Source organism: Chinchilla lanigera, unplaced genomic scaffold, assembly GCF_000276665.1.
Source record: "Chinchilla lanigera isolate Chin_1 unplaced genomic scaffold, ChiLan1.0 scaffold00008, whole genome shotgun sequence".
Taxonomy (NCBI): Eukaryota; Metazoa; Chordata; class Mammalia; order Rodentia; family Chinchillidae; genus Chinchilla; species Chinchilla lanigera.
Genome location: NW_004955409.1, coordinates 7,888,985 through 7,914,041, shown reverse-complemented (window position 1 = coordinate 7,914,041; position 25,057 = coordinate 7,888,985). Strand labels below are relative to the sequence as shown.

The window sequence follows — 25,057 nt, the reverse complement described above, 5'->3', positions numbered from 1 at the left end:
GGTCCGGCCCGGCGCTGGCGGCTGAGGGTTCCTCCTTCCGGCTTCAGACGGTCCTCCCGGGTGCCCCTTCCCTGGGCCCAGCGGGAGGGACATGAATGTCCCTGGGTCACCGCCCCCAGACGGGATCCCGACCGGGCCGCCCGGCGAGCCAACGCTGGGTACGTGCTGCAGGCGGGGCCGGGCCGGGCCGGGGTCCCGGGTCCCCGAGGTGTACGCGGCATGGCGGCCGGCTGTGTCCGCGCGCGAGGCGGGCCGGGCGGGACGGAAGCCGGGAGGGAGCGGTCCGAGGCGTTGTCTGCGCGGGACCCACTGCCCCCAGTAGGGCCTTCTGCGCTGTTTTGGTGCTGGTCTCCTCGGCGATCTCTCCCTCCTCACAGCTTCCTAAGTCGCTGCTGCACACAGCGCCCCTCGCAGGGAGCCCGCGGGCCTTTCCCGCACTCTGGCTTGCTGCTCTGCGGGCTGCTTTGACACGGCCCGGACATAGAACGACAGATGTCTGATCTGCTAAAGGGGCCAAGTTACTCTACTTTGAGTCTTTGAAATTGCGCTGGGCCCTTTCCCTTTCCTCGGTCCTTTATTTGTAGCCCAGAAACCAGTATCAAACCAAATGGAGACTCTTTGCGCAGTTGTTAGAAGGCAACTTTTATTACACTCGCGCGCGGGGGAAGCCAGGGGTTCAAATCACCAGCCCAGACTCAGGTTTGAGCTCAGTTTAAATAGGGTTTGCGAGTGGGCAGTACGAAGCTGGTAGCAGGTTGTTACGTGATTGGTTACTTGGAAAACCAGAATTACGTCATATATTGTCAGGCAGGGTTACTTAAAAGGAATTGTTCAACGTTCAGGGAAGGAGGGGAGGCGGTGTGAGCGGAGCAAATAGAGTTAAATGGGTCCTTGACTGGGTCAGTCTGTCCCAGACATGAAGTCCTTGAAGCAAGTTGGAAACAAAATATATTTTCTAACTAAGGAAAACACAAGCTGGACACAGTCAGGTTGGCCCAGCGCATTATCAGAGAAGTACACAGCCCAGGCTGAGTATCTACGGAAGAGGCAGCGCGAGTATAGTCACAGGCTATGAATTGGTTTCTGACTTTTGCTGTAATATGCCTACAAATCTGCGGTTCTACAAATGTGCCTTTACATATTGAGTGTGGGGATTTTCCTGTACATTTTCATCTCCCCTGTCTTTCTCCCTCTTAATTAATCTCTAACTCCCCTGCAGTTGTAAGGCTACCCCACCCCCAGGCTTGTACTGTTCCAGTCCGTCCCACTGCTGTTGCATCACTGCTTCAAGGTCAAGCTGTAGCCATGTCGTTCCCCTGTTCACTACCTTTAAGTGGAGGGCCACCTGCTAAGTAACCACGCCCACTAGCGTGGGACTCAGTGGTGCTGTGGGCTGGCTGCTTGGTTTTATGCCTAATGATTGCATGCTGCGTGTGCCCCCTGCCAGCGCACCTTGCCTCAGCTGTCAGTGTGAATCTACATTCCCACCTGTGCTCACCTGTCTTCTTTTACCTGTATTGCATCCCCTCCAGTTCTCGCATAGAATTCTTACCCATTTGGAAGTAGACCACCAGGAGATTGTTGGTGGGAGTGTACAGTGGTGCCGTGTTCGGGGCGCAGTTTTGCAGTGTCTGTTTAGAGAATGTGCAGGCCTTTGGTCCCAGCTCTCTACTAAGAATCGATCCCACAGGATTTGTGACAGATGCGCAGAGGTTAGCTGGGAAGCGAAGAACAGCGTTGGTTGAAATAGCAGAAGGTGCAGATAATTCATCCATAGGGGACTGGTTTTAAAAACTATGATAGAGGGCCGGGGGTATAGCTCAGCGGCATAAGCGCCTGCCTGGCAAGCTTGAGGTCATGAGTTTGATTCCCGGCACCAAAACAAAGCAAGACAAAGAATACTGTGGTAGAATTCTGTTAAAAAGAATGCAGGATCCATAGATGTTGCTGTAGAAGGCCAGCTGGGCCACAGAAGAGCATGAAGTGTGCTAAGGACTGTTTGCATGGCCATGCAAAGACAGCTTCTGAAGGCTGTGAGAATCTCCAGGACAACTCCATTTGGAGTCAAGGGTAAGAGAGGCTTTACTTTTCAGCTTGTGCTCCTTAGGGTTTTAACAATGAGTAACACTTAAGGGAAGGAAGGAAGAAACTCCTCATTCCTTAAGCCTCACCTCAAATGACTGCATTTCCATTTAAAAGACATTCCCAGACTTATGTAATAGTTTCTGTTTCGGTCAAGGCATTTGTCCTGCTCTATGATGCTCCAGTGTCATCCCTTCTAGGAAAGGGCCTTGTTACTTATTGAAACTTCAGAAACTGGCGCTTGGTATAGATGTTCAGGAAATGTTTTTGTATGAATGAGGTAAGGACAGTTTCTTCTTTAAACTCCCACAGTAAGTTACCTGGTATGTATGTATGTATGTATGTATGTATGTATTTTTTTGAGATAGGAGCTTGCTATGTAGTTCAGGCTGGTCTTTAACCCACTCTGTAGCCCAGGTTGGCCTCGAACTCTGGGTGATCCTCCTGCCTCAGCCTCCCAAGTGCTGCGATTACAGGCATGTGCTACCATGCCCAGCATTACCTGGTTTTTAATAGCTAAATATTTATGAAAACACTGAGACTTAACTCAATAATTACCATAAGAATAGGATGGGGAGAAAAAGATCCTTGAGTTAAAATGAATATGTATATATATATATAAAGTGGAGCTTCATGTGATGGCATGCGCCTGTAAGCCTAGCACTCAGGAGGCTGAGGCAAGAGGATGCCGTGAGTTGGAGACCAGTGTGGGCTACATAGTGAGTTCAAGGCCAGCCTGAGCTATACAGTGAAACCCTGTCTCAACACACACACACACACACACACACACACACACACATACACACACACACACGCACGCAGTCTGAATGAGTAAATTAATCATTATGCCTTAAAGTGCAACTATCCTTATTTTGGTGTTTCTGTCTGTTCTTCTGTAATACCATGTATTGTCTATGTACCTGAGGTTGGTGTTTATTGTAATGAAGCCGTAAGTGATGGAGTCACTTGTCAGATTTATTTCCTTCCCCTCCCAAGGCACGACGGTGGCCTACGTGCCCCTTCTTTCCCATTATATTTTTAGTTCATGCATGGAGTGTTTCAGTTTCTAGTTAGCTCTTTCTGCTTTGAATATTGCCTTGCAACTTTAATAATTCCAACTTTGTGTGTTTTTCGGATTTAAAGTAAAAACACAAAGTTATATTTCGACTTTCTGAAAAGCTTCCTTGGAGTAGGATGGCATGTGGGCTCTTCACTCTTAGCAGAATTTACACTTGTGAAGGTGGAGGAGGACACGGTGTCAGGTTATGACAAGCCTGTCTTTCTGTTGGTGGCGCTTGCGGCGCTGGCCCTGTTTTTGATCACACCTTGTAAAGACATGGAAGGACTCTGGAGCTGCTTCAGCAAGCCGCAAGAGTGATGGGATGAGTGTTCGAGCAGGGGGGTGGATTTTGAGGTGATTCATCGCAGTGTGCTCTTTTCTATAATAAATTTTTAAAATTTAAACATTTGCCATATGTATTGATAACCTCTTGTGTACTGTCTGCTGTGGGAAATGAAAATGCTGAATTTTTATTTTTTATTTTTTGAGACAGGGCCTCTCTGTAGTGCAGACTGGCCTTGAACTCACTGTGTGGCCCAGGCTGGCCTCAAACTCACAGCAGTCCTCCTGCCTCAGCCTCCCAAGTGCTGGGATTATAGATGTGTGCTACCACGCCTCACTAAAGTGCTGAATTTAAACAGGGGAGAAATTCTTTAAAAATCTCGCTCCCTAACAAATGACAAAAGGACATCTCTTTTTATCTACATAAAAAGCTATAGGCGAAATAAATGTTGACCCATATTTTTGTTTCTGTAGAGTTGAAAACAGATTTTTTGGTATTGCAGTTTTTGTTTATATAATTTCTGCATGGTTTTGAAAACAAGAATGATTTAGTAACGGTTACCCACTCCGTCCTTCCTGCTTAGGACTCCCCAACCTCCTTTAGCGATCTAATAGCTTCCTCTGTCTCACTTTCGCTTGGAACAGGGCTGCGTGACGCTTCTCCGGATGAAGGCTTGGCAGAGGACGTGGTGGTGGAAGGCAGAGCCGTGGAGCAGCTGGCGGAGGGTTTGCTGTCTCACTACCTGCCAGACCTGCAGAGATCAAAGCAGGCCCTGCAGGAGCTCACGTAAGCGACTCATTTCCTCTCCAGTGCAGTCACTGACCTTGTAGTTATGTACAGGGTTAAAACATAATACTGCGGAACATTTAATCGTGAGTATTTCTGGGAATGGAGGTGTGCATAGTGATCTCGATGTACAGAGGGAAGTGATATTCTGGGAGTGGTTTCTTCTAAGAAATACCTCCAACTCCTGTCTAGACTTCTGCTGTAAGACCTGCCCTTTGAAAACTTACTTCAGAAGTCTTTCTAGGGCAGATGAAGAGGACTGACCAATAACCGTAGCTACCTTACAATTATTAGTAAGTAGTGCTGTGACTGCTGGCTTTGAGGTGCTCACGGAGGGTAGAGTGGTGCCCTGTGGTGCCCGGTCCTAGCTGGGAACTTGGCAGCGTTCTTGATTCTCTGCCAACTCACTTTTGGAGCGCAGTATGCTTTGTGTTTGGATGCCAGTCAGTCCTGGAGGCAGAAAAGCCGTGAAGATTTTGCGGGGGTTTGGATAGACTGAAGGGAGGTCAGAAACCGCCTTGAAAACGTGGGGTACCATTCTACATAGAGGAGGCTGCAGAGATGAACAGAAGACACAGGCCTAGATCCATGGCTCCAGAAAGTGCTGTGCTTGGAGTTACAGATTTACTGTAAAGGCTAAGATGAGATGCTGAGAGGACCCCAGCCCGAGCTTCGGCGCCCTCTCCAAGTGAAGCAAGGCCGTGCTGAGGTGTGAAACTTCGCCCAGTTGCACTAATCAGGAATCTCCACTGACCCGACTGTCCCTAAGTTTTATTGAGGTTTCAGTATGCAGGCATGATAGCGTGAGTCATTGCCCACCGAATTGAGCTCAGTCTTTTTTTTTTTTTGGTACCAGGAATCGAACTCATGACCTCAGCCTTGCCAGGCAAGGGCTTATGCCACTGAGCTATATCCCCAGCCTGAGCTCAGTCTTTAGCTTCATTTTTCTGGGCCGATATCACAGGACTCAAAGCCCCAACCTTCTTACTGTGTGGCTGACTTTTCAGGCAGCACAGCCCCCATCCTGAAGCCCTGGGGCCCTACCACGCCCGGGTCACCCCCAAGCATAAATGCAAGTAGGTCCTACGGTGCTCCGGAACAACGGACAGTCCTGTCCTTTGTGAAATTCTGGGGATTTTAGAGGCTCAGTGCCAGGAACCTTGGACAAAGGCCGGACAGATTCTTTATTAAGTGACAGATGTCTACTCAGGTCATTTCCAGGAGTTCTTTGTAAACTTTTGACACAAGTCCTTTATGTGTTTTGCTAATATTTTATCCAAGTTTGTAGTTTGTCTTTTCATACTTGTAACATTGTCTTTCAGAGCAGTTTAATTTTAATGAAGTCTGACTGATCAGTTTTTTCTTTTATGGATCACGCTTTTGATATTTTATCTGAAAACATCACCAAACCAAGGTCACCTAGGTTTTCTCCTGGAAGGTTTGGTTGTGCTTTTTGCACTTAGCTCCAGGACCTGTTTTGAGTTAGCTTTTATGACCGTGTAAAGTCTGTGCCTCCGTCTCTTTGCGCACAGTTCCTTCAGCACCGCTGTGGGGAGGCCCTTCTCTCTCCCATCGCCTGGGCCCCTTTGTCGAGGCCGTTGACTGTTTGTCTGTGTTGGCCAGTGTGAGGGCTCTGTGCTCCGTCCTGTGGATCGCTGGTCTGCTGTCTGGGCCAGCGCCATGCCGTCTGGATGCCTGTAGCTTTTCTAAGTCTTGAGGTTGAGCGGTGTAAGTCTTCCAACCTTTTGTCAGAACCGTATGAAAACTTTAGAATGAACTTTAGAGTTTGTTACTGTTACTGACTTCTGGCTCCCAGGGAAATTCTCCCCAGGTTCTTGATGTCCTGAACAAAGAACTGGAAAGTGGACAAGACACAGAAAGGTACATGTCTGGAAGACGGAAGTGAAGCTGCTCTGCGGATGCAAAGGCTCCCGGAGGCCACAGGATATGCGAGGGGCCCCTATATCTGGAATTCCTAGATTGGCCTCGTCTTCCTGCAAACAAGGGGACAACAGTCCTGGCTAAAGCTCACTTGGTGCCAGATTTAAACTGTCCTGTTGAAGCCTCCTTGGTTTTGTGCCAGGTGTAAATGAAGAACTGAAAGTAGCCCTTTTCTGGTTGGCCCCGTGGGCAGCGTTCAGGAACCGCAGAGTCATCCAGGTCCTGTGTTCTGTGCTTGTGCCCTGGGCTCCTGACTTGCACAGATCGCCCCCAGGGTTTCACCCGTTTAGCCCCTGCCCCGGTCTCCTGTCTCATGACTAGCCACAGATTAATTTGCTGGGATTTTGACTGGACTGCACCAACTCTGGAGATCAAGCCAGGAAGAATTCACTTTTCAAAAATACTGAATTATTTAATGTGTGTACTTGGATTAACTTTCTATTATTTGGATTTTTTTCTTTTTCTTTTCAGTGCTGGGGATTGACCCCAGGCCCTTGGGCCTGCCGGGCTAGCGCTCTACCACTGAGCTACATCCCCAGTCCTGGGTCGATTTTGACTTTTTCCCAAGAGTTGTGTGGTTTTTACATATTAATCCTGTACATACTTTGTTGGGTTTATACCAAACTATTTCACTGGGGGAGAGGCTTTATATATAGTACTGCTTTTTACATTCAAATTGCTGGTGCGTAGGAAGGCCGCTGACTGTACCTTCACCTCCTGTTCTGCAGCCTCGCTGTAACTGGATATTGTTTCAGGAGATTTTTTTTTGTTGATCCTTTGGAAATTTCCACATAGGAAGTCATGTCACTTGGGAACAAGGACAGTATTATTTCTTCCTTCCCAGTCTGTACCTTTTATGTTCTTGCCTTATTCATTGGTGAGGACCTCTGGGACATGCCGAGTAGGGCGTTAGAGAGAGTGGTGTGCGTTGTTCTTGATCTGAGGAGGAAAGTGTCTGCTTTCTCACTGTGTGAGAGTTACCTTGGGCTTTTTTATGTTTTATCAAGTTGAGGAAGTCCCTATTCCTAGTTTGTTGAGGATGTTTTTAATCATGAGTAGAGGTAATTTTGTCAAATGCTTTCTTTTTGCATCAATTGGTATGGTCTGTATTTTTTTCTTTTCTTTAGCTTGTTGATGTAGTGGATGACACTGATTTTCAAATGAAGAACTAGAGTTGTATACACACAGAGCTAATGTAAACCCCACTTAGCTGTGGTATATCATTTTTCTTACACATTGTTAGATTCATTTGTTAATATTTTGTTGAGGATTTTTTTTTTTTTTTTGAGACCAGGTCTTGCTGTGTATTTCAGACTGGTCTTGAGCTTGCTGTGTAGCCTAGGTTTGTCTCAGACTTGCGATCCTGCTGCCTCAGCCTCCTGAGTGTTGTGGTTGCAGGTGTGTGCTACCACACTCGGCCTTTGTTGCGGATTTTGCATCCATGCCCATGAGAGATGCTGGCCTGTAGTATGTCTTTGCTGTGTTGTCTGTGTTTGGTTTTGCCTCAGAGTGAGTGAGGACGTGTTTTATTTCCTGGAAGAGATTATGGAGAATTGGTATTGTTTCTTAAGTGCTTGGTCGACATCACCGGTGAAAGCTACCTGGTTCTGGTACTTTCTCTTTTGGAAAGTTATTACTTAACTCCCTGCGTGAGTGTGCATGGTTTGTGTCTTTCCGTGAATGAGTCCACGTCTGCTGACGTCATGGGCACTTGCCGTCTCCTTGCCTTCTGTGTTTCCCTGTGGTCTCCGCGTGCACGAGGCGCACACTCGGGGCCATGCAGCGCCCGTCAGCGCTAGGCGTGCACGGCGCTGGGGCTTCAGGTCCCTGCGGCCTTTCTCGCTTTCACTGCTGCTGTCTCAGTGGCAGTTTCGCAAGCAAACTGTGTCATGCTTTTCTTTAAAATTTTCATTTAGGTGGCCCTGGATGTGACTGTGTCTTTGATTTTTCCATTGCGTGCTGTGGAGAGGCGTGACAGGGACGCTGGCTTCTCATCCTAGTAGGAGCGCAGTCAGAATGTTAAAGAGGAACCTCAGAGGTTCCGTAGCCTCTTCACTGCGTAAACAAACATGGACATCTAGTCTAGAGAAGTAAACTGAATTTCCAGGATGACACCCCTGGCTGCCCGAGGGGGCGGGGAGGTGTGCTGTGATTTTTCCTCCTGTGCTTTTTTCATCTTGCTTGTTTATCCTTTTTGCTTAGGATCCCTTGGTTCGCCATCTTCCCCAGCTCTGAACAGAGAAGTCATGCTTCTTTTATGGGAATGTTGCGATTTGGTTTTGATTTTTGAGACAGGCTCTTGCAACATAGTTCAGGCTGGCTTTGAATTCACTGTAGAGCCCAGGCTGGCCTGTAACTCATGGTGATCCTCCTGCCCCAGCCTCCCAAGTAGTGAGATTACAGGCATGTGCCACTACACCTGGCAAGAATGTTGCAGTTTTAAGATATATAAAACATCTAGCTTTTTAGGCAAAGTACTATTAAAAAAAACTTTCGGGGTTAATATAGAGAGTTACTAAAATAACAATAAAATGTTTTAAGTGATTTAATTTTTTTTAGGTATTGGAGTCTGAAATTTAGGAAGAATGAAAAATGCATTTAATTGTCAGAATGTGGCTTTGGAATATTATATTCCAGTATTTTGAAAAAGAGTATTCTAAGCCAAGTAAGCCTTGGAAGGGCAGTATATTTCCAACTTAATTTTTGGCCTTTGGTTGTAACCAAGGTGAATGAGACGTCTTTTAACAAACCAGCACTTGCAGTTTGTAAATTTTACGCTGGCTGTATGCTTTCATTTCAGACAGAACCAGGTTGTGTTATTAGATACACTGGAGCAAGAGATTTCAAAATTTAAAGAATGTCATTCAATGTTGGATATTAATGCTTTGGTAAGTATGATTTCATTGATACAAACTCATGATGTGTTATTTTAGAAATGTGTATGCTTATCATTACAACTTTTGTATGTTTCGGATCTAATCCTCTAATTTTTAAAATTTAGAATGTGTCTTTTAGACAGGACACCTTGAGTTTCTTTACTAGAACTTCCGTATTCTTGAACTGTTATCTTTCAAATGTTGAACTCGTAAAAGGAAATGGAACTTATTTATGAGTTCTTCATAATTTAGACACAGAAAAGGGAACAGGAAGGAAGGAGCTTCGGGGTGCTGTTTTAGCATTAAGCAGGGTACAGTCTCTCGTTAAGTGTCAGTTCATGGTTTTGTAAGGGAGCGTGTTGTTTAACTGTGTGGCGTACTTGTAATGCCCTAGAAAATTAGCGCCATGGTTCGAGTGGAGACTTTGAGAACGATCAGTCGTGTCTTGCAGTGCAGAAGCTGAGTAGTTGCATTTCATCAGAAATTCCACAGCGTTTTGATGAGAGGAACCGATACTCTATTATTTAAGAAAAGAGAATTAACAAAAACAGGGAACTGGCTGCTGCCTTTCTTTGACCTTGTGCTTTGGAATTGACTTGGTGATCTCAGAGGGAGGCGGGGGTGTGTCAGACAGTGGGCTTTCCCTGGACAGCTGTGGCTTGGTAGTGTCGTCTTCGTGTAACAGGAAACGACAGAGTCCACATTCTGCCGCGCGCAGAGGCCCGCGGTAGTGGGTGCCGCCTCCGGCTCCGTGTTGCTGGCTTGTGAGGCGTGCGCGAGGCTGCCCTGACCGACCTGTGTGTTCGCCCGAGTTCATCCTGCAGGACGCGGGGTGTTTGCGGAACGAATGAGTGCTCAGTGACCGAGCCAGGCAGACGTCGTCCTGTTGCCGTACTCCGAAGGGGCAGGAGCTGAGTCCGAGGCTCTCTCTGCTTCCCTCAGCGCAGACGTGGATCTGAGGGTCCGCCCTGAGCCGCGCAGTCAGACGTCGCTCTGTTGAGGTTGCGGAGCGCTCAGCGCCGCATCCCCTTTCTTGTCTCTGCGGCTCCGTCTGAGGGCCGGGGTTTCCCCTCCCGCTGTCTGGGAGGGTGCCTTCTTGCATCTTCTGGTATGGCGGGCGCACCGCGCAAGGGTCCCTCCGGAGGACGTGAGGAAGTGTGTCCGCATCCTCACAGGGCACGGCGTGGCTGTCCTGGTGAGCAGACGTGTCGCCTGAGCTGACCCGTGTGCCCTGGCTCCGTGTCTCCCTCACGAGGGCCGCGGAGTCTTTGTCTCTTAAATGAAACTGCTGGCAGCGGGCAGGCTTGCAGCTGCAGGGTTGTTACACGTCTGTAAAGCAAAGCGTTACCCTCGCCCAGTTTAATGGACAAGCCCGCTTTGTGTTGGATTACTCTTGTCAGTCTGGAGTGAATCAAGCGCGTCTGAGGTCCTCCGAGTCGTCGCGGTAACGTTGTAATTTGCAGTGTGAATGAAATGTGGGTCTAGTTAAGGCTCTGAGTAAAGAAAGCGTCAGTTTAGGAAGACGGAACTGCCGCGTAGGCACTGGCGTCTTTATCCGCTTTGACGTCTCAGTCTCTTCTCACTTGACCTTTTGTTCCTTTCCCCGTGAAGTTCGCGGAGGCGAAGCACTATCATGCCAAGCTGGTGAACATACGGAAAGACATGCTGCTGCTGCACGAGAAGACCGCCAAGCTGAAGGTGAGCGCGGCTCGCGTCCGCCTGGGCGAGGGCTTTCCGGGATGCGTTGCTGACTTTCTGTACCTCCCTCTGCAAGAACGTACTTAGATCAGATTGTTTTCTTTCACAAATTCGCTCCTTTTTCTGTGCTGGGCACAGAGCACAGGGCCTCCTGGGTGCTAGGCAGTTTCTGTGCCACTGAGCTGCAGCCGCACCCCAAACTGTCGTTTCTTTACCCCACCTGAGCTGCTGTGCTCATAGCTTGGCTGCTAGGCTCGTGTTCCCTAGCTGCGCAGCTGCAGTTCCCATTTAGCCAGAGTTTGGAGTACAGCTGGCCCTGTGGCTGCGCCTATAACCCCAGCTACTGGGGAGGCTGAGGCAGGAGAGGAGGGCGGGGGAGGGGAGGGAAGAAAGGAAGGGAAGGGGGAGCTGCAATAGCAAAAATTTTTTTTTAAATCAAGGGGACCTTAAATTACCCAGAATGAATTTAGAAACTTAAATAAGAAATTGTGGCCAGGCATGGTGGCGCACGCCTGTAATCCTCCCGCTCAGGAGGCTGTGGCACGGGGATTGCTGCGAGTTCGAGGCTAACCTGGGCTACATAGTTCAGGGTGAGCCAGAACTACATAGCCAGACCCTGTCTCAAAAAAAAAAAAAAGAAAAGAAATTTGGGGGTACGTATCAATAACCTCAGAACTTCTATTTTTACTTTTGAATGAGGCCATAACCTTTGGTTGTTCTCGTAGTTTTAAATCTTTTCTTCCCGACACAGAAGAGAGCGCTTAAACTGCAGCAGAAGAGGCAGAAGGAAGAGCTGGAGAGGGAGCAGCAGCGGGAGAGGGAGCTCGAGAGGGAGCAGCAGCTCACGGCCAGACCAGCTCACAGGCCCTGAGGCGCCGGGCTGTGCTCCTCTGCTGGGGCGCAGGGGCGCCGGCGTAGACCTCCGTGGTGGGTTGGGTCCTCTTCTGGGATCGTCGTCTCTGCCACTGAGCAAGCCTTCTAAGCACCAGACACAGTGTCACGCGGTTTGGATATTTATATGTGATTTTTCAACTTTACGTTCTTTATTATACAATCTTCATTTTGGCCTTGAGTTGTTTGTGAACTGGAAAACTTTGATTCTCACAAGGATGTAGGCTGCATTGTCAAAATCAGTGTGAATTTGTCGCCTGTGAGTGTAATTTTGAAGGTCTTGGTTTCTTTTTTCGGTCTTTTGAGACAGGATCTCGCTATGCAGTTCAGGCTGGCCTTGAGCTCACTTTGTAGCCCAGGCTGGTCTCGAACTTGCAGCGATCCTCCTGCCTCAGCCTCCTAGGTGCTGGGATTACAGGCGTGCGCCACTGCGCCTGGCAAGGTGTTGGTTTCTTTATACCTTTGATGTCATGCGGCTCTGATGTTCTACGCTCGCCTCTGCCTTGCCGGGTTAGGAGGACGCGTGAGCGGTCTCATCACGCACCCTCGGCCCTTGGAGGAGAGTGCAGGACAGAACGGGAAAGGAGGAAAAGAAGCGCGCCTTAGACGGGCTGGGGGAGGGGCTGGGGGAGCGAGCCGCTGGCTGGGTCCTCCTCCCAAAGTCTCCGCCTCGCTCCCTGTGGTGCTGCTTACCCAGTGCTTGGCCTGAAGCTGGGGCGATGGTGCAGCCTGACTCCGTAGACGCGGGAGGGACATGTGCCGACGACCACTGCAGAGGTCGGGTGGGCTCCGCGGGAAGGTGGGAAGTGGCCTCAGGCGGGGGCAGCTGGTACCTTCAGGGTTTCTAGGTTTTCCCGCTGTGAGGGAAATAGGAAGTTTCACTGTTTTAAATCAAGAGTGTGTTGCACTCTCCTGTTTAGTGTTTAACCTCCAGCTGGTCCCCCGTTAGGCAAGGCCTGTACGAGCCCGGGAAGGTGTCCCTTCGAATCTGCTCCAGTCGTGTTGTTGGTGCGCTGGAGTCCACCTCGGCTGCATAGCGGGCTGATGGGGAGGAAGCATTAGATTTGGAGTAGAGAGAACGGTCTGTTTAGAGGTTTAAGGAATTCGTTTGAAAGAATCATTTTCTTCTTTAATGAATGAACGATGGTGTTAAAATTCCCTTGGCTTAGGCCTTATATCTAAGAACGTAAGAAGACCTTACCTGAAAAGGTTACTGTCGCCTCTGTCCCCTGCTGAGCGGGCCAGGGTGGGCTCACTGGCGCCAGGGCGACATCCCTGAGACAGCTGGGTGTGCCCTTCTAGTGCGGCTCTCAGTGCTTCTGTATATGAAGATGTCTCAGGATGGGCCGGGGATCTAGCTCAGCGGCACAAGCGCCCGCCTGCCAAGCACAAGGTCCTGAGTTTGATTCCCGGTACCAAAAAAAAAAGAAAAAAAGTCTAAGGTGCAGCTTCCCCCGGACATCACTCCCGACCTATTGAAACACATGTGTGTTTATTTATTCTGTGTTTTTCCAGTTCCCCAGTGGGTCTGGTGCACCTTAAAAGATGAGATCTATATCTTGGCCTCGTGGCCAGGGTCATGGTTTCCCGAGCTGCGCTGCGAATCAGTCTCACCCGGGAGCTTTGCCGGAAGCACAGCTGTTTCAGTCTCACCTGGGAGCTTTGCCGGAAGCACAGCTGTTTCAGTCTCACCTGGGAGCTTTGCCGGAAGCACAGCTGTTCTGAATGGCGATGCCTTAGTTGTGACCTGGAGCCCGTGTGTCTGCGGGGCCCACCTCGGATACTGCTGACACGAGGCGCTGGTGCAGACCATCTCCCCATTTATATGTATAAGCAATGGCATCGTTCAGCTTTTAGGGGTGATCTTAAGAAGTAAATCCTGAGCTGCTGCTTTTGATACACAATCCGATGTACAACTGAGCCCCAGCAGGCAGGAAGGAGATGCAGACTTCTGGTTAATTAAACTTTTGTGACTTGTATTAAGTCATGTCTGTTGGATGAATGTAAGGCACATATACTTTCATGATTATATTCAAGTTTTGAAGACTTTTTAAAATCAACATATATGTAAGCATATATACTATTTTAAGGTCAGTGGTAAATCAGAAGTAACACTATCTTGATAATTAAAATTTAAAACTTGAGCTGTAGTTCAGTAACCGATACATAGATTCCTAACTAAAAGTGGAACCTTTATGATTAGTCTTGCTGTTTTCTGTTTTTGTTTTTGTCTTTTTGAGGCAGGGTGTTGCTATGCAGTTCAGACTGCCCTTGAGCTCACTTTGTAGCCCAGGCTGGTCTCGAACTCACAGCAGTCCTGCTGCCTCAGCCTTCCAAGTGCTGGGATTACAGGCATCTGCCACCAAGCCCGGCAAGTCTTGCTGTATTTTTCACAATGTAGGCAATTGGTTGAAAAAGGTCATCTTTCTTTTAAAACTATATGAAACATGTCCTGAACTATAAAACAAAGGTAGATTGTGTTTACTTTGCAGAGTAAATATGCAGACACTGAATGTAATATAGATTGTGTCCGCAGTGAGGCTTTGGGTGATATAGTTTATATCAGTTATATCAATTATATACTCCATATGTTTGTCTGATTTCAAGCTTGTAAAGTGAGGACTACTTTTTACAGTTTAATAAAAAAAAAAATCTCTGAATTACCAGTGTCATTTATTACCGCTTAGCACTGTATATTTCCCTCCTTGTAATTATTTCAAACATTCTGCTTGTTTTGCTTTCCTCTCTTTTTCCTCTTAGCATGCCCACGTAGTTTGTTAGGGTAGACTGAGGTGTGTGCCGGGCCACCGTCATGCCTCAGTTTACCCTGACATCTGGTGCTGAGACCCGGGCCATGAGAGCCGCTCCCAGGAGAGTCCTGTCTCCGTAGGCCCTGGACCTTCCCTTGTTGAGACTCCGCGCTGGTCCACGCCTCCCCAGCAGGTCTGCAAGTCTCCTGCTTTCCTTGGTGGTTTCTTCATTCTTGCCTTCCTTCTCCTCTGTGCCTCACCTGCCTCTCGGGGTAGGCTGGGGTCGGCTTCTGAGCGGTGCCCTTTAAACCCAGCGCTGGTCACATTCACCCCCGGTCCTGAGTCCCTGGCGGCCACCCAGTTTCGAGTACAGTCGACTTGGTCACCTCCCGCTCCGTCCTGTGACGGGAACAGGACTGGAGATGTCCCCTCCTTCTCTTGATGCGCCCGTTTCTCTCAAGGGCAGTCTTCTTCCTTAGCGCCCACCTCCTCCCCTCTTGGATGTGTTCTAGAAGCTCCCACACTGCTCCGCGCTCCCAGACCTGAAACCAGAACAGCTCAAAATCCTCTGTAAGTCGGCCTGGGCACTCAAAGAAACAGTAAATCCCACTGCCACCTAGTGACACGCTTATCCCTGCATTCTGAGGTTTGCACAGCTGTTGTCAGCGCATGGGTGATCAGCCCAAGGTCCGCATGTCCAGGCGCTTTCGTGCTCTTCTGCAGGTCCCTCTCTGCTCCTCCTGTGACCCCGCAGAACTTCTGTCCCCAGCCTCGGTTCCTTCATCGCCGTCCCCAACTAGGAGTCCTCCTGCGTTGACCCCCTCTGCCCGAGACCTCTCTTGCCTTTGCACCAACCTCCCCCCTCCCACCCCGCCCCAGCCTGACAGCTGTCCCACCCTTGGGTAAAGCAGGGACCCACAGCAGAGAACATCACCCTAGACTCCTGAGCAGCCCTATGCATACCACACAGTTCCACCCCCGGAAACCCCTGGAAGCTGCAGCTGCCCTTAGCTGGCTGATTTCTGGCCATTTTCCTGGAACAGCTGGACCATCTGACTTATGCCAATCTCAGGCCCCACAGTGGTGATAATCCTCCCCTTCGAGCCCTGCCTCATAAAAATTTTTAACTAACTTTATTCAAAACCAGGTTCAAGCAATGACAGCAAGACAATAATGACCTCCCAATAAATAGCACTTCCAACAAGGCTGCAACACCAGCCTCTCATGTTCTCTCTTTCGATGCCTTTCTAGACAGTGTGTCCACCCTGCCTGCCATCCCAGAAGTAGCCATGACAGACTTAGTCTGACTTCCCCATCTTTTATGCCTTTTTCTTTTATAATAAAAGGGCAGGAATATCAGACCCCCGCCCGGACAGAGAAGGAAGAACTCCCTGCTCGCATCTGCTGAGGCACAGAGATACGGAGCCAGAGCTTGCCGAAGAAGATCACAAGCAACTACGCTAGGCAGCTGCAACTGCAAGATGTCACCAAGACTCCCAACGCCCCCAGGCCCAGACTAAAAATTTCCCATTCCTCCCTGCATACCCCTCCTCTATCCAAACCCCCTACAAGCGCCCACCCTGACCCTTGGGCCAATGGTCTTACCGCCCTTGGCCTGCCTGCACCCAGGTTGGAGTAAGCTTCGCCCATTGCCTCAACTCCACCTGACTCAGTGGCCCCAGCTGTGTCTCTGCTTGCGCTCACACTCATAGGACCAGCAGCCCGCTCCTGGAATCTCTTAAAGATGATAGAAAGTATTGTGGGATACTAGTTGAAATGACCTCATTTCTTAAGGTTCTAAACTATTCTTTGAAAAAAATAATAGCTATTACTTTTAGTGATTTCGTAGAAAGTGCTTCAGTAGGATTGCTGCATGAATAGTACAGCTTTTTAAAAAGTGGAAATTTCCAACCAAGAATATTTTAGGTCAGGATTTAAATTTTTGCTTGGACTTAGAGGAGTAGTGGGAGTGGTGTTTGGAAGGGACACACATACTCTTAACTTTCTTACAGAATTGTGCATATATGTATTTCTAGGACTAGTCTATGGATTCCATCAGATTCATATATAGATTCATATATATATATAATTTTTTAAACCTCCAAAGCAGTGTTTTCTGCGGGGGAGGGTGCTGGAATGGAAGCATACCTATGCTGTTCTACTGAGCTATATATTCTGTTCCAGAGCAATGATTCTTAATCATTAACCTTACAAACATCACTGCGCTCATATTAAAAAGGTGACATAGTTTCTAGATTTTTCTTCTGGATGAAGGGAGTTTGGGTGTTACGTGTTTGTCATGTTAACCAGTTAATCATAACTCAGATGGGTCGTGTCACTGGCTCACCTTTGCTGTTTTATCCTGATTTGCACGTAGAAGTCCGGTGCTATCTGCCCATTAGATTAGCATTTGGGTGAGGCTAGGCTGATTTTCGAAGCCATTAGAGTTAGGTGAGAGGTGAAGGGAGACATTAGTGTCAACTAATTTAGAAAGCACTTAAGAAGCAAAAACTGCACAGAAGCTCAGCGTGAAGGAAGGCACTCTTAAGAGATGTGTGCAACTTGGGGCACGGCGGGAGGGAGAAAAGCCATGGAGGGAGAAGAGAAAGGCCACAACCACCGTGGAAGTTCAAAGTACTCCACCCTTCGCATGTGTTTCCTGAGGAAGAGAGGCTTACAGGCGTGCAAAGAATAAGATAAAACTCACCCACTGTAGGATAAAAACAGCGAAAGGTTGCCCTCTACCGTCACTTCACTGTAAATGGAAAAAAGAGGTCTGTTAATTATGGTTTATACCACAAATTCCAAGGCGCTCCAGGAAGACTGCAGCGCTCAGTAAGATTAGGGCTGAAAAGTCACTCTGAAAGTGTGTGGGTGCTGCTACTCTTCTTTTTAGGCTTGGCTTTTATTGGTCCCTTAGAAAAAGTAGTTACAAAGTACAAGGGCTACTAAGCAGCACAAGCGTGTCTGTAGATCTAAATGTTCTAGCCTCTGCTTTGATCAGGAAAGTTAAAATTTTCCAGCATAGGAGGTCCTAGACGTAGCCATTAGGATTGCAGACCCTGAAGTCAGGCTGTTTTGGTTATTTTCCTGCTTAACTTGGGACATTGGACAGATGGCTTCAACTCTGAACTTCCGCTTTGGACACAATAAAGTTGGGATAATCTGTTTATCTTTGCTGGGTTGTGGAGTTTCATGCTGTTTGTGTAGAAGCCCTTTACAGGACAGCAGGAGTTCGCACGGTAGCTGTTGTGTCTTAGTACCTTGAAGTCACACGTACACTAGGGGAGGGCGGCACTGATTTTCTCTCATTTTGCACGGCAGTTTTTGCTTAGAGGGTTTCCTCTGCCTAGAACCCATCATCCTGAAGTGCCGCCTACTGGACTCCTGTTTGTTCTTTGCAACTCAAGTGACACCTTTTTATGGTTTTTATCACCACCCCCGAGAATTTCTCTTCAGTACTTTCACAACGCATTTGTCTCGGCTCTTGACAGTATTATGTGTGTGCTCATTTCTCAAGATACTTCCTGAATCAGTGTTTCATTCTGGCCCACAGTTGGTACATGAGGCTTCTCCAGAGAAACAGAAGCAATAGGCCGGATTTGCATATGGGGAGATGTACATGCACATACAGATATGGGGGAGAGAGAATTTAAGGAGTTGGCTTACACGACCGGTGGGGTGGGGAGACCACGAATCTGAAATTTGCAGAGCAGGGCAGGGTCAGAGTCCACAGGCAGGCAGAATTATTTTTTGCTTGGCTCAGTCTCTTTCAGGAGAGGAAATTTAAGCCCCCCGCACCTCCCCGATGTGGAGCGTCCTGCGCTTCATTCGAAGAGTACTGATGTCCTAACTTAGGGGTCCTTGCAGTCCAGGCTTAGGGTCTCTAGGAACCTAGAGACAGCTGCAGCACATTTGTTGTGTACTCAACACGAGCACGGACGGACACAGAACGCAGCCTTTGCCATCACTGCCGTGAAGGGGCGCTGAGGGTGCCAGGCGTTGCCTAGCCAGGAGGGCAGGGGAGCTCCGGGGGCGGTGGAGGCGTAGTGGTCACTGCTGTGCAGAATCCACGTCAGGACAACAGCCTGTGTTGACTTTTTTATTCTCTTGGTGCTGGGGATGGAACTCTCCAGGGCCTCACACGTGGGAAGGAGGAGGCGGTACCACTGTGCCCCCAACCCCCCCAGGCCTTCAGTGGGTTCCGGAAGCAAGAGAAGGATGGAACACACAGCTGGGTGCTGGCAGTCAGCTCCTCAGAGACCTGAGAGCTTCCTGGGCCTGCGTGTGAGCACGGCAGTCCCGATCCCTGGCCGCCAGCACCCCCACTCCCTGCGTGTCCGGCAGAAATACACCTATAGCCTTTTTCTGTTCATAGTTTCCTTCGCTTAAAAAAATTAGAAGATTAATCTCATTTAAAAATATCTTCACAGCACCATTTAGACTGGTGCCAAGCGTCTTAAGTCCTGGGGCCTTGCTGATCGCCACATAATTAAACGTCAGAGCTGGTTTTGAATTAGATCTAGGAAGAGAGCGATACATATATACTAAGCATGGCTGCAACAAAAAACTGGGTCATATAAATGCCAGATAATGAATGTAGCAATAAAAATTAAATTCGTACAGTTCGGCCATGGCTCGGGAGCTTGCGTAGACCTTGGATGGGCCATGCCACTGGTTCTATGCCTGATTACATAATTTAGTCAGATTTAAAACAAATAATGAGAACAGGTCCCTTTATCTCGGGAATCAAAGGAGTTGGAGTTAGTAAGTGTACTGAAGGACAGAAAAACAGATGCCACATTCTCCTATTCAGGCTTATGCCTTCTTCACTGACCAGGGATTGCCCAGGTCTCTTAAAATAGCTTCAGGTGCTGGGAATGGTGGCACATGCCTGTAATCCCAGCACTTAGGAGGTTGAGGCAGGAGGATTGCCACAAGTTTGAGGCCAGCAGGGGCTACATAGTGAGTTCAAGGCCAGCTTGAACTACACAGCGAGACCCTGTCTAAATCAATCAATCAATCAATCAACCTGGGATGTAGCTCAGTGATAGAGATCCCTGGGTTTGATCCCCAGTATTGGAGGGGGAAGCTTCAGAAAAGAGGTGGGCAGTTGGCAGCAGAGCAAGACCAATGGACAATCCAGATTTTTAAGCAATTAGAAAGTGTAGATGGAAAAATGCTGCCATCTCGTGGGCCTCTTTGCTCCCTGCACCTGCAAATTCTAGCAGAGTACAGTGTATTGTCTCAACTGATTTGATGAGATTTGTCTAGGCTTTTCAGTTAGCTTTTTTAGATGACCTTTTGTGTAAACAGTGACATACATGTTAGAAAGTGATCTTCCTGGTAGGATTAAAACTACATTTTCTAACTCTTTGAGTTTTCTAGTTTGCTATTGCCCTTGCGGTTCATTTTTTCCTTCTCTTCCAATCATGTCCAATTAATTTATCATTACCCACCTGTCATCAACCGAATTCCAGTCCTCTTCTGAGGAAAATGTTCAAAGATCTTGTTGTAGGCAGAAGGCCTGGGAAGTCTGTGGTTTTGTTCCCCTGCCGTGTTGACTGGATCTGCGGTGGCAGCTGATGCTTGGGGTCTGTGGAGAATGCTATTGGCTTTGTCAGCCGCTGCCTCAGAAATATGTTAGTCAATAGCAGAGAATCAGTCTTTCAGGCACTGAAGAAGGAGTGGACTCAGGCCCAGAGACCAGCTTAGTGTTACAGGGGCAAAGCAGGATCGTGAACTTCAACTTCAGAAAGGGACAAAGCTATCAGACCCAAGATGACCTGGGTCCTGGATGCCAGACTTTTCATGGGATTCTTTGAGGCCTAATTACTGAGCCAAGATCCCTGTTTTTCTCATTTATGCAAATGTTTTTAAATGTTTTATTATTATTATTAATTATATTATTATTATTTTTGTATGTGTGTGGTGCTAGGGATCGAACCCAGGGCCTTGTGCATGCAAGGTAAGAGCTCCACCACTGAGCCACATCCCTAGCCCTTGCAAATGCTTTTATAACACTACCTTCCGTCTTCTGCTTCTCTGACTTATGGGATGACTTTGACAAATCTCTATTTAGTGCAACTATGACCATCTAACATTTTATTGTCTTATAGGTTGCTCTAGTGTGTTGTATTTTCCAAAATGTTTTAATATGCATTATTTAATGTGTAAGAAGGATCCCGCATTGGGCCTTCCACATTTCCTTGCCTGGGAGACGATATCAGCAGCGAGCACCCAGATCAGATGAGATCGGGCGCGTTCAGGGTGGTACGGCCGTAGACCAGCACCCAGATCCAGTGCTGCCGCTGGCCACACCCTGGTCTTCACTGTTTCTGGGAGTTTCCCTTTCTGGAAGTTCAGAGCCCTTGCTCAGCGGAGCACCTGTCTCACACCGGGCGCGTTACACCTGTCTGGAAACAGCTGCTGTACGTTAGTTAGGCGGCAGCTGTGGTCCCCTGACCCCCAGTGAGGAAGCTGAGTCCCGCTGGGTCTGAGCATCTGCTCGCACAGAGGGAAGCAGTGGGGCTGCGATTTGATCCTGGGAAAAACCCAAAGCCACCACCGCAGGGCTGTCTTCCTAAACCAGAGACTAGGCGGAGGAGGAAGCTGACCTCAGGAGTTCTAGCTCTGACTTCTTGGTATACTCTACATACGCATGGTGGGAAATTATGAGGCTGCTCTGTTTCATCTGCTGATTCTCTGAATCCAACCCGATAATGTTCAAGAGCAGAGCCGGAGGAGGTGTGAGTTTCCCCTTCTAGTGAGGATACACAGAACAACTCCTCCTCCTCTACCACCACCACCACCATTGTTCCCTCTCCCCTCCCCCTCCCCCTCTATCCCTCCCTTCTGTTCCTCTCCTTCTTTGGAATTGAACTCAGGGCCTTTGCACAGTAAGCTACATTTCCAGACCTTCTCATTTTTTATTTTGAAGTCATCAATTCACTAAATTGCCCAGGCTGGCCTTGAACTTGGGATCCTCCCGCCTCAGCCTCCCAGAATGCTGGGATTACAGGAGTGTGTCACAGAACTCCTCTTTGATTTTCTAGTTAAAGGCTGCTTTAATTCTAGACAGACTCCAAACTCCACCCCTCTCAGTATTGGAACAAGCAAAGCTAAGACTGACCCTGGGTGAGATGCGGCCCGGCAGCCTCCCTGGACGTGATAACCTTGCCGAGCCAGCCAGGCCTGCTTTGCCTGTTACCTGGGAGACCAGTCCCCAAAACGGTGAGTGCTGCAGCAGAGTTTACTCAGGCAGGGGTTGCATCAGGAGAGGGGCAAACAGGTCTCCAGTCTGCCTCCCGAGGAGAGGGCCTGGGGGTACTTGGGAGCTGGGGTGTAGGGAAAGGTGATGGGGGAAGTTACCTGTAGTGAACTTAGTTAGAAACAAGTCACTGAGAGCAGGTGCGGTCTAGAGGGCTTGCCCAGGTGGATTATTCATTTTCCCTCGGAGTCAATAAGGACGCTGGAGAAACCAGAAATTCCAGAGTGGCCAGGCCACTTCCGTTAAGTGTCCCTCCCTGCTTGGGTGGGAAGTGCGGCAGCAAGGAGGGACGAGGAGGGGCCCTCGTGCATCACCTTGCTCCCCGGCAGCCGTGTTCCAGAGCCGCCTTCGATCGTCCACAGCGAGCTGCTGACCTGAGCAGCAGCTGGGCCGTGGTCAGAGGCTCCGACTGGCATTTAAGCCAGGCTGAGGCACGCACAGCCGGATCTTCACTCCGGGCTCCTGTGGCAGCTGTGAGAATGCGCTGTGCATCTCCAGCTCCAGGGGCACCGACTGCACCGGGCAGCGCTGTGCTCAGCCGGTGCACCAGACCCTTCCTCCAGGCCGCTCCTGGCCCACGGTGGCTGGAGACATGCGCTTCTGTGGTGGTCGCTTTGGCTCAAGGACAGCCCATTGGCTTTGTGAGACTCTGCGTGGCGGTTCAGGACGCCTCCCTTCAACCTTCCTTCTCTCTTGGCTCGAGCAGACAGGACCAGAACAAATGAAGAGGCTGGAGGAACTGAGCGCGCTACAGGGGCTGCTACGTGATATGTAGCCGAAGACCCACCAAGAGCTACGCGCTGTGAGAAGGCACAGGGGACGTTATTCACCCAGCCATCGCAGTGTGCTGGTGCGAAGGGTACGATGACCCTAAGAAGTTCTGTGCTGGGGGTGGAGCTCCTCAGCCTCCTTGAGCGGGACAGTCCAGGAGGCTTTGATGGCCACGCCCATGGGAAGGCAGGCTCGAGGGGTGGTTGTGGTCAGCAGGCATTTGGTGCAGGAGATGAGGAAAGCAGTTAAATGGAACATGGTGTCTATTTTTCACCTAGAAGAAAGTGGGCAGACAGGCATCAAGGTGGTGTTTACCATCAGTAACAGGGGTAGCAAACTTCAGGCAAAGGGCTAGACTGAATATTTTAGGCTTCTTGGATCATCATATCCTCTGTTACAGCCGCTCAACTCAGCAGTGGTAGCACAAAAGCAATCGTATACAATACTGACAAGAGTGCAGCTATATTTAGTAAAGATCTTTACAAAATTGGTGGCTGACTGACTGAATTAGGTTCATGGACTGTTGTCTCCTGGTGCCTGATCTACACAAACAAAAACAAAAGCCATGGAAAAGTGGACCAGCCAGGGGACAAGGGCAGTCGCTTCAGTAAAGTGACTCCATTCCCCGACTTGAGTGAATTCTCAGATCTGGAACCCACTGGCTGAAGGGGTGGGTGGAGGACGGACAGTGCAGCACTCTGACAAGCGCACACCCTGAACATTCTCCTCCCGCAAAGGCCGTTCCAGCGCTCACCATCATGCCAGTGATGGGCTTCCTCCACTTCTGTTTTACCTCTTGTGAATATCGCTCTGATTCGCAGATTCACTTTTTTTGATTTAGCAAAATACACGTAACATTTAACATCTTAACCATTTTTAAGTGCCTGCTTCAGTGGTATTAAATATATGCATCATGTGCAGCCATCATACCATCTATCTCTAAAACACTTTTTATGTTGTGAAACTGAAACCCTATAACCATGACATAATTCTGGGATTGAACTGAATCTGTAGATTATACTGGGTTGTATTGACATCTTAATAATAGCAAGTCTTCCTGTCCATGAACATGGGGTGTGTTTCCATGAATATGGGTCATATTTCCATTTATTTATGACTTTTTAAAGTTTCTTTCAGTAATGCCTTGTAGTTTTCTCTGTGCAGATCTTTTACTTTTTTTGAGACAAAGTCTTACTATGTAGCTCAGGCTGGCTACAAATTCATGGCAATCCTCTTGCTTCAGCCTCCTGTGTGCTGGGATTACAGACGTGCACCACCATGCCCAGCTCTTTTACTCCCCTCCCCCACTCCCGGTACTGGGAATCAAACTCGTGACCTTGCGCTTGCCAGGTAGGCGCTGTGCTGCTGAGCTAAATCCCCAGCCCTCTTTTACGTCTTTGATTAAGTACACTTGTCCCATAGGATGTACAGAGGACTAGTTCTAGGATTTCTTCCAGATATTGAAATCTATGGATGCTCAACTCCCTTACACAAAACAGCTTTAATCTACATGACTAAAAATACCTGGTACATTGTAAATGGTATATAAAGAGTAGTCATATTCTGTTGTTAGGGAATAATGACAAAGGAAAAAGGTCTGAATATGTTTATTAGAGATACAATTTTTTCCTAAATGTTTCTTTTCTTCTTTTTAAAAATCTGCTATTGGTTGAGTCTATGAACAGAACCTATACACATGGGGGGACAACTGTATTTTATTCCTCTTGATGCTATTATAAAATGCAACTGTTTTTATAATTTCATTTAAATATTATTATTGTTAGTGAATAGAAATGCAACTGATTTTTGTGTGTTGACTTTATATCCAGCTGGAAGGGCTGGGCGTGGTGGTGCACGCCTGTAATCCCAGCATTCGGGAGGCTGAGGCAGGAGGATTGTTGCGAGTTTGAGACCAGCCTGGGCTACAAAGTGAGCTCAAGGCCAGCTTGAACTGTATATTGAGACCCTGTCTCAAAAAGACAATATATATATATATATCCTGCTAGATTGCTGAATTCATTTATTAGTTCTAACAGTGTGTATGTGCATGTGTAATCTTTAGCACTTTCTATTCTTCGATCATATAATCTAGAAACAGATAATTTTACTCCTTTCTTCCCCTAATCTGGATCCCTTTTATTTTCTTTTCCTGCCTAACTTCTCTGGCTATCATTTCTAGTACTATGCTGAAGAGAACTGGAGAAAGTCAGCACCCTTGCCTTACTGTTGATGTTAAAGGAAAAATTTTTGTTCTTTTGTCATTGAGTGTGATTGTCTGTCTCTCTTTTATGATTACTGTGACTTTTAAACATCTTTTTATTTATTTTTAAATTTTACTTTATTTTATTTTTTTACTTTTGAGACAGAGTATCACTATGCAGTTCAGGCGGGCCTTGAACTCACTATGTAGCTTAGGCTGGCCTTGAACTCACAGCGATCCTCCTGCCTCAGCCTCCTGAGTGTGGGATTACAGGTGTGTGCCATCATGCTTGGCTATGTTTTTTTTTTCATTTTCAATTTTTGTTAGTACATGTTTGCAGCACATAATGACTACAGTCATTGTCGGGATTTGGTACATGTACATAGCACATCCAAATTCTTTTTTCTTTCCCTTCCCCTTTTTATTTTGCCAGCATCAGATTTATTTAC

The 25,057-nt window shown here is 48.0% G+C and overlaps 1 protein-coding gene across 2 annotated transcripts; it reads left to right on the top strand.

The window, feature by feature from the left end:
• The first annotated feature begins 75 nt into the window (after positions 1 to 75).
• Positions 76 to 11,917, top strand: Bloc1s6 (biogenesis of lysosomal organelles complex-1, subunit 6, pallidin). Of its 2 annotated transcripts, none has more exons than XM_005376726.2 (5): positions 76 to 158; positions 4,070 to 4,211; positions 8,953 to 9,040; positions 10,640 to 10,726; positions 11,478 to 11,917. In XM_005376726.2, the coding sequence occupies exons 1-5, from the start codon at positions 92 to 94 to the stop codon at positions 11,595 to 11,597; spliced, it is 504 nt and encodes a 167-aa protein (XP_005376783.1). In that variant the 5' UTR covers positions 76 to 91; the 3' UTR covers positions 11,598 to 11,917. The 2 variants fall into 2 exon arrangements, with proteins under 2 accessions (XP_005376783.1, XP_005376784.1); XM_005376727.2 differs by lacking the exon at positions 76 to 158 and adding an exon at positions 1,880 to 2,070.
• The last annotated feature ends 13,140 nt before the right edge of the window (positions 11,918 to 25,057 follow it).

Bases quoted from the DNA above. Each gene is read 5' to 3' on its own strand.
- Bloc1s6 (XM_005376726.2), top strand. From the start codon at position 92: ATGAATGTCCCTGGGTCACCGCCCCCAGACGGGATCCCGACCGGGCCG. The intron at 159-4,069 runs GTACGTGCTGCA...CGCTTGGAACAG, and splicing joins GCCCGGCGAGCCAACGCTGG to GGCTGCGTGACGCTTCTCCG. The intron at 4,212-8,952 runs GTAAGCGACTCA...CTTTCATTTCAG, and splicing joins CAGGCCCTGCAGGAGCTCAC to ACAGAACCAGGTTGTGTTAT.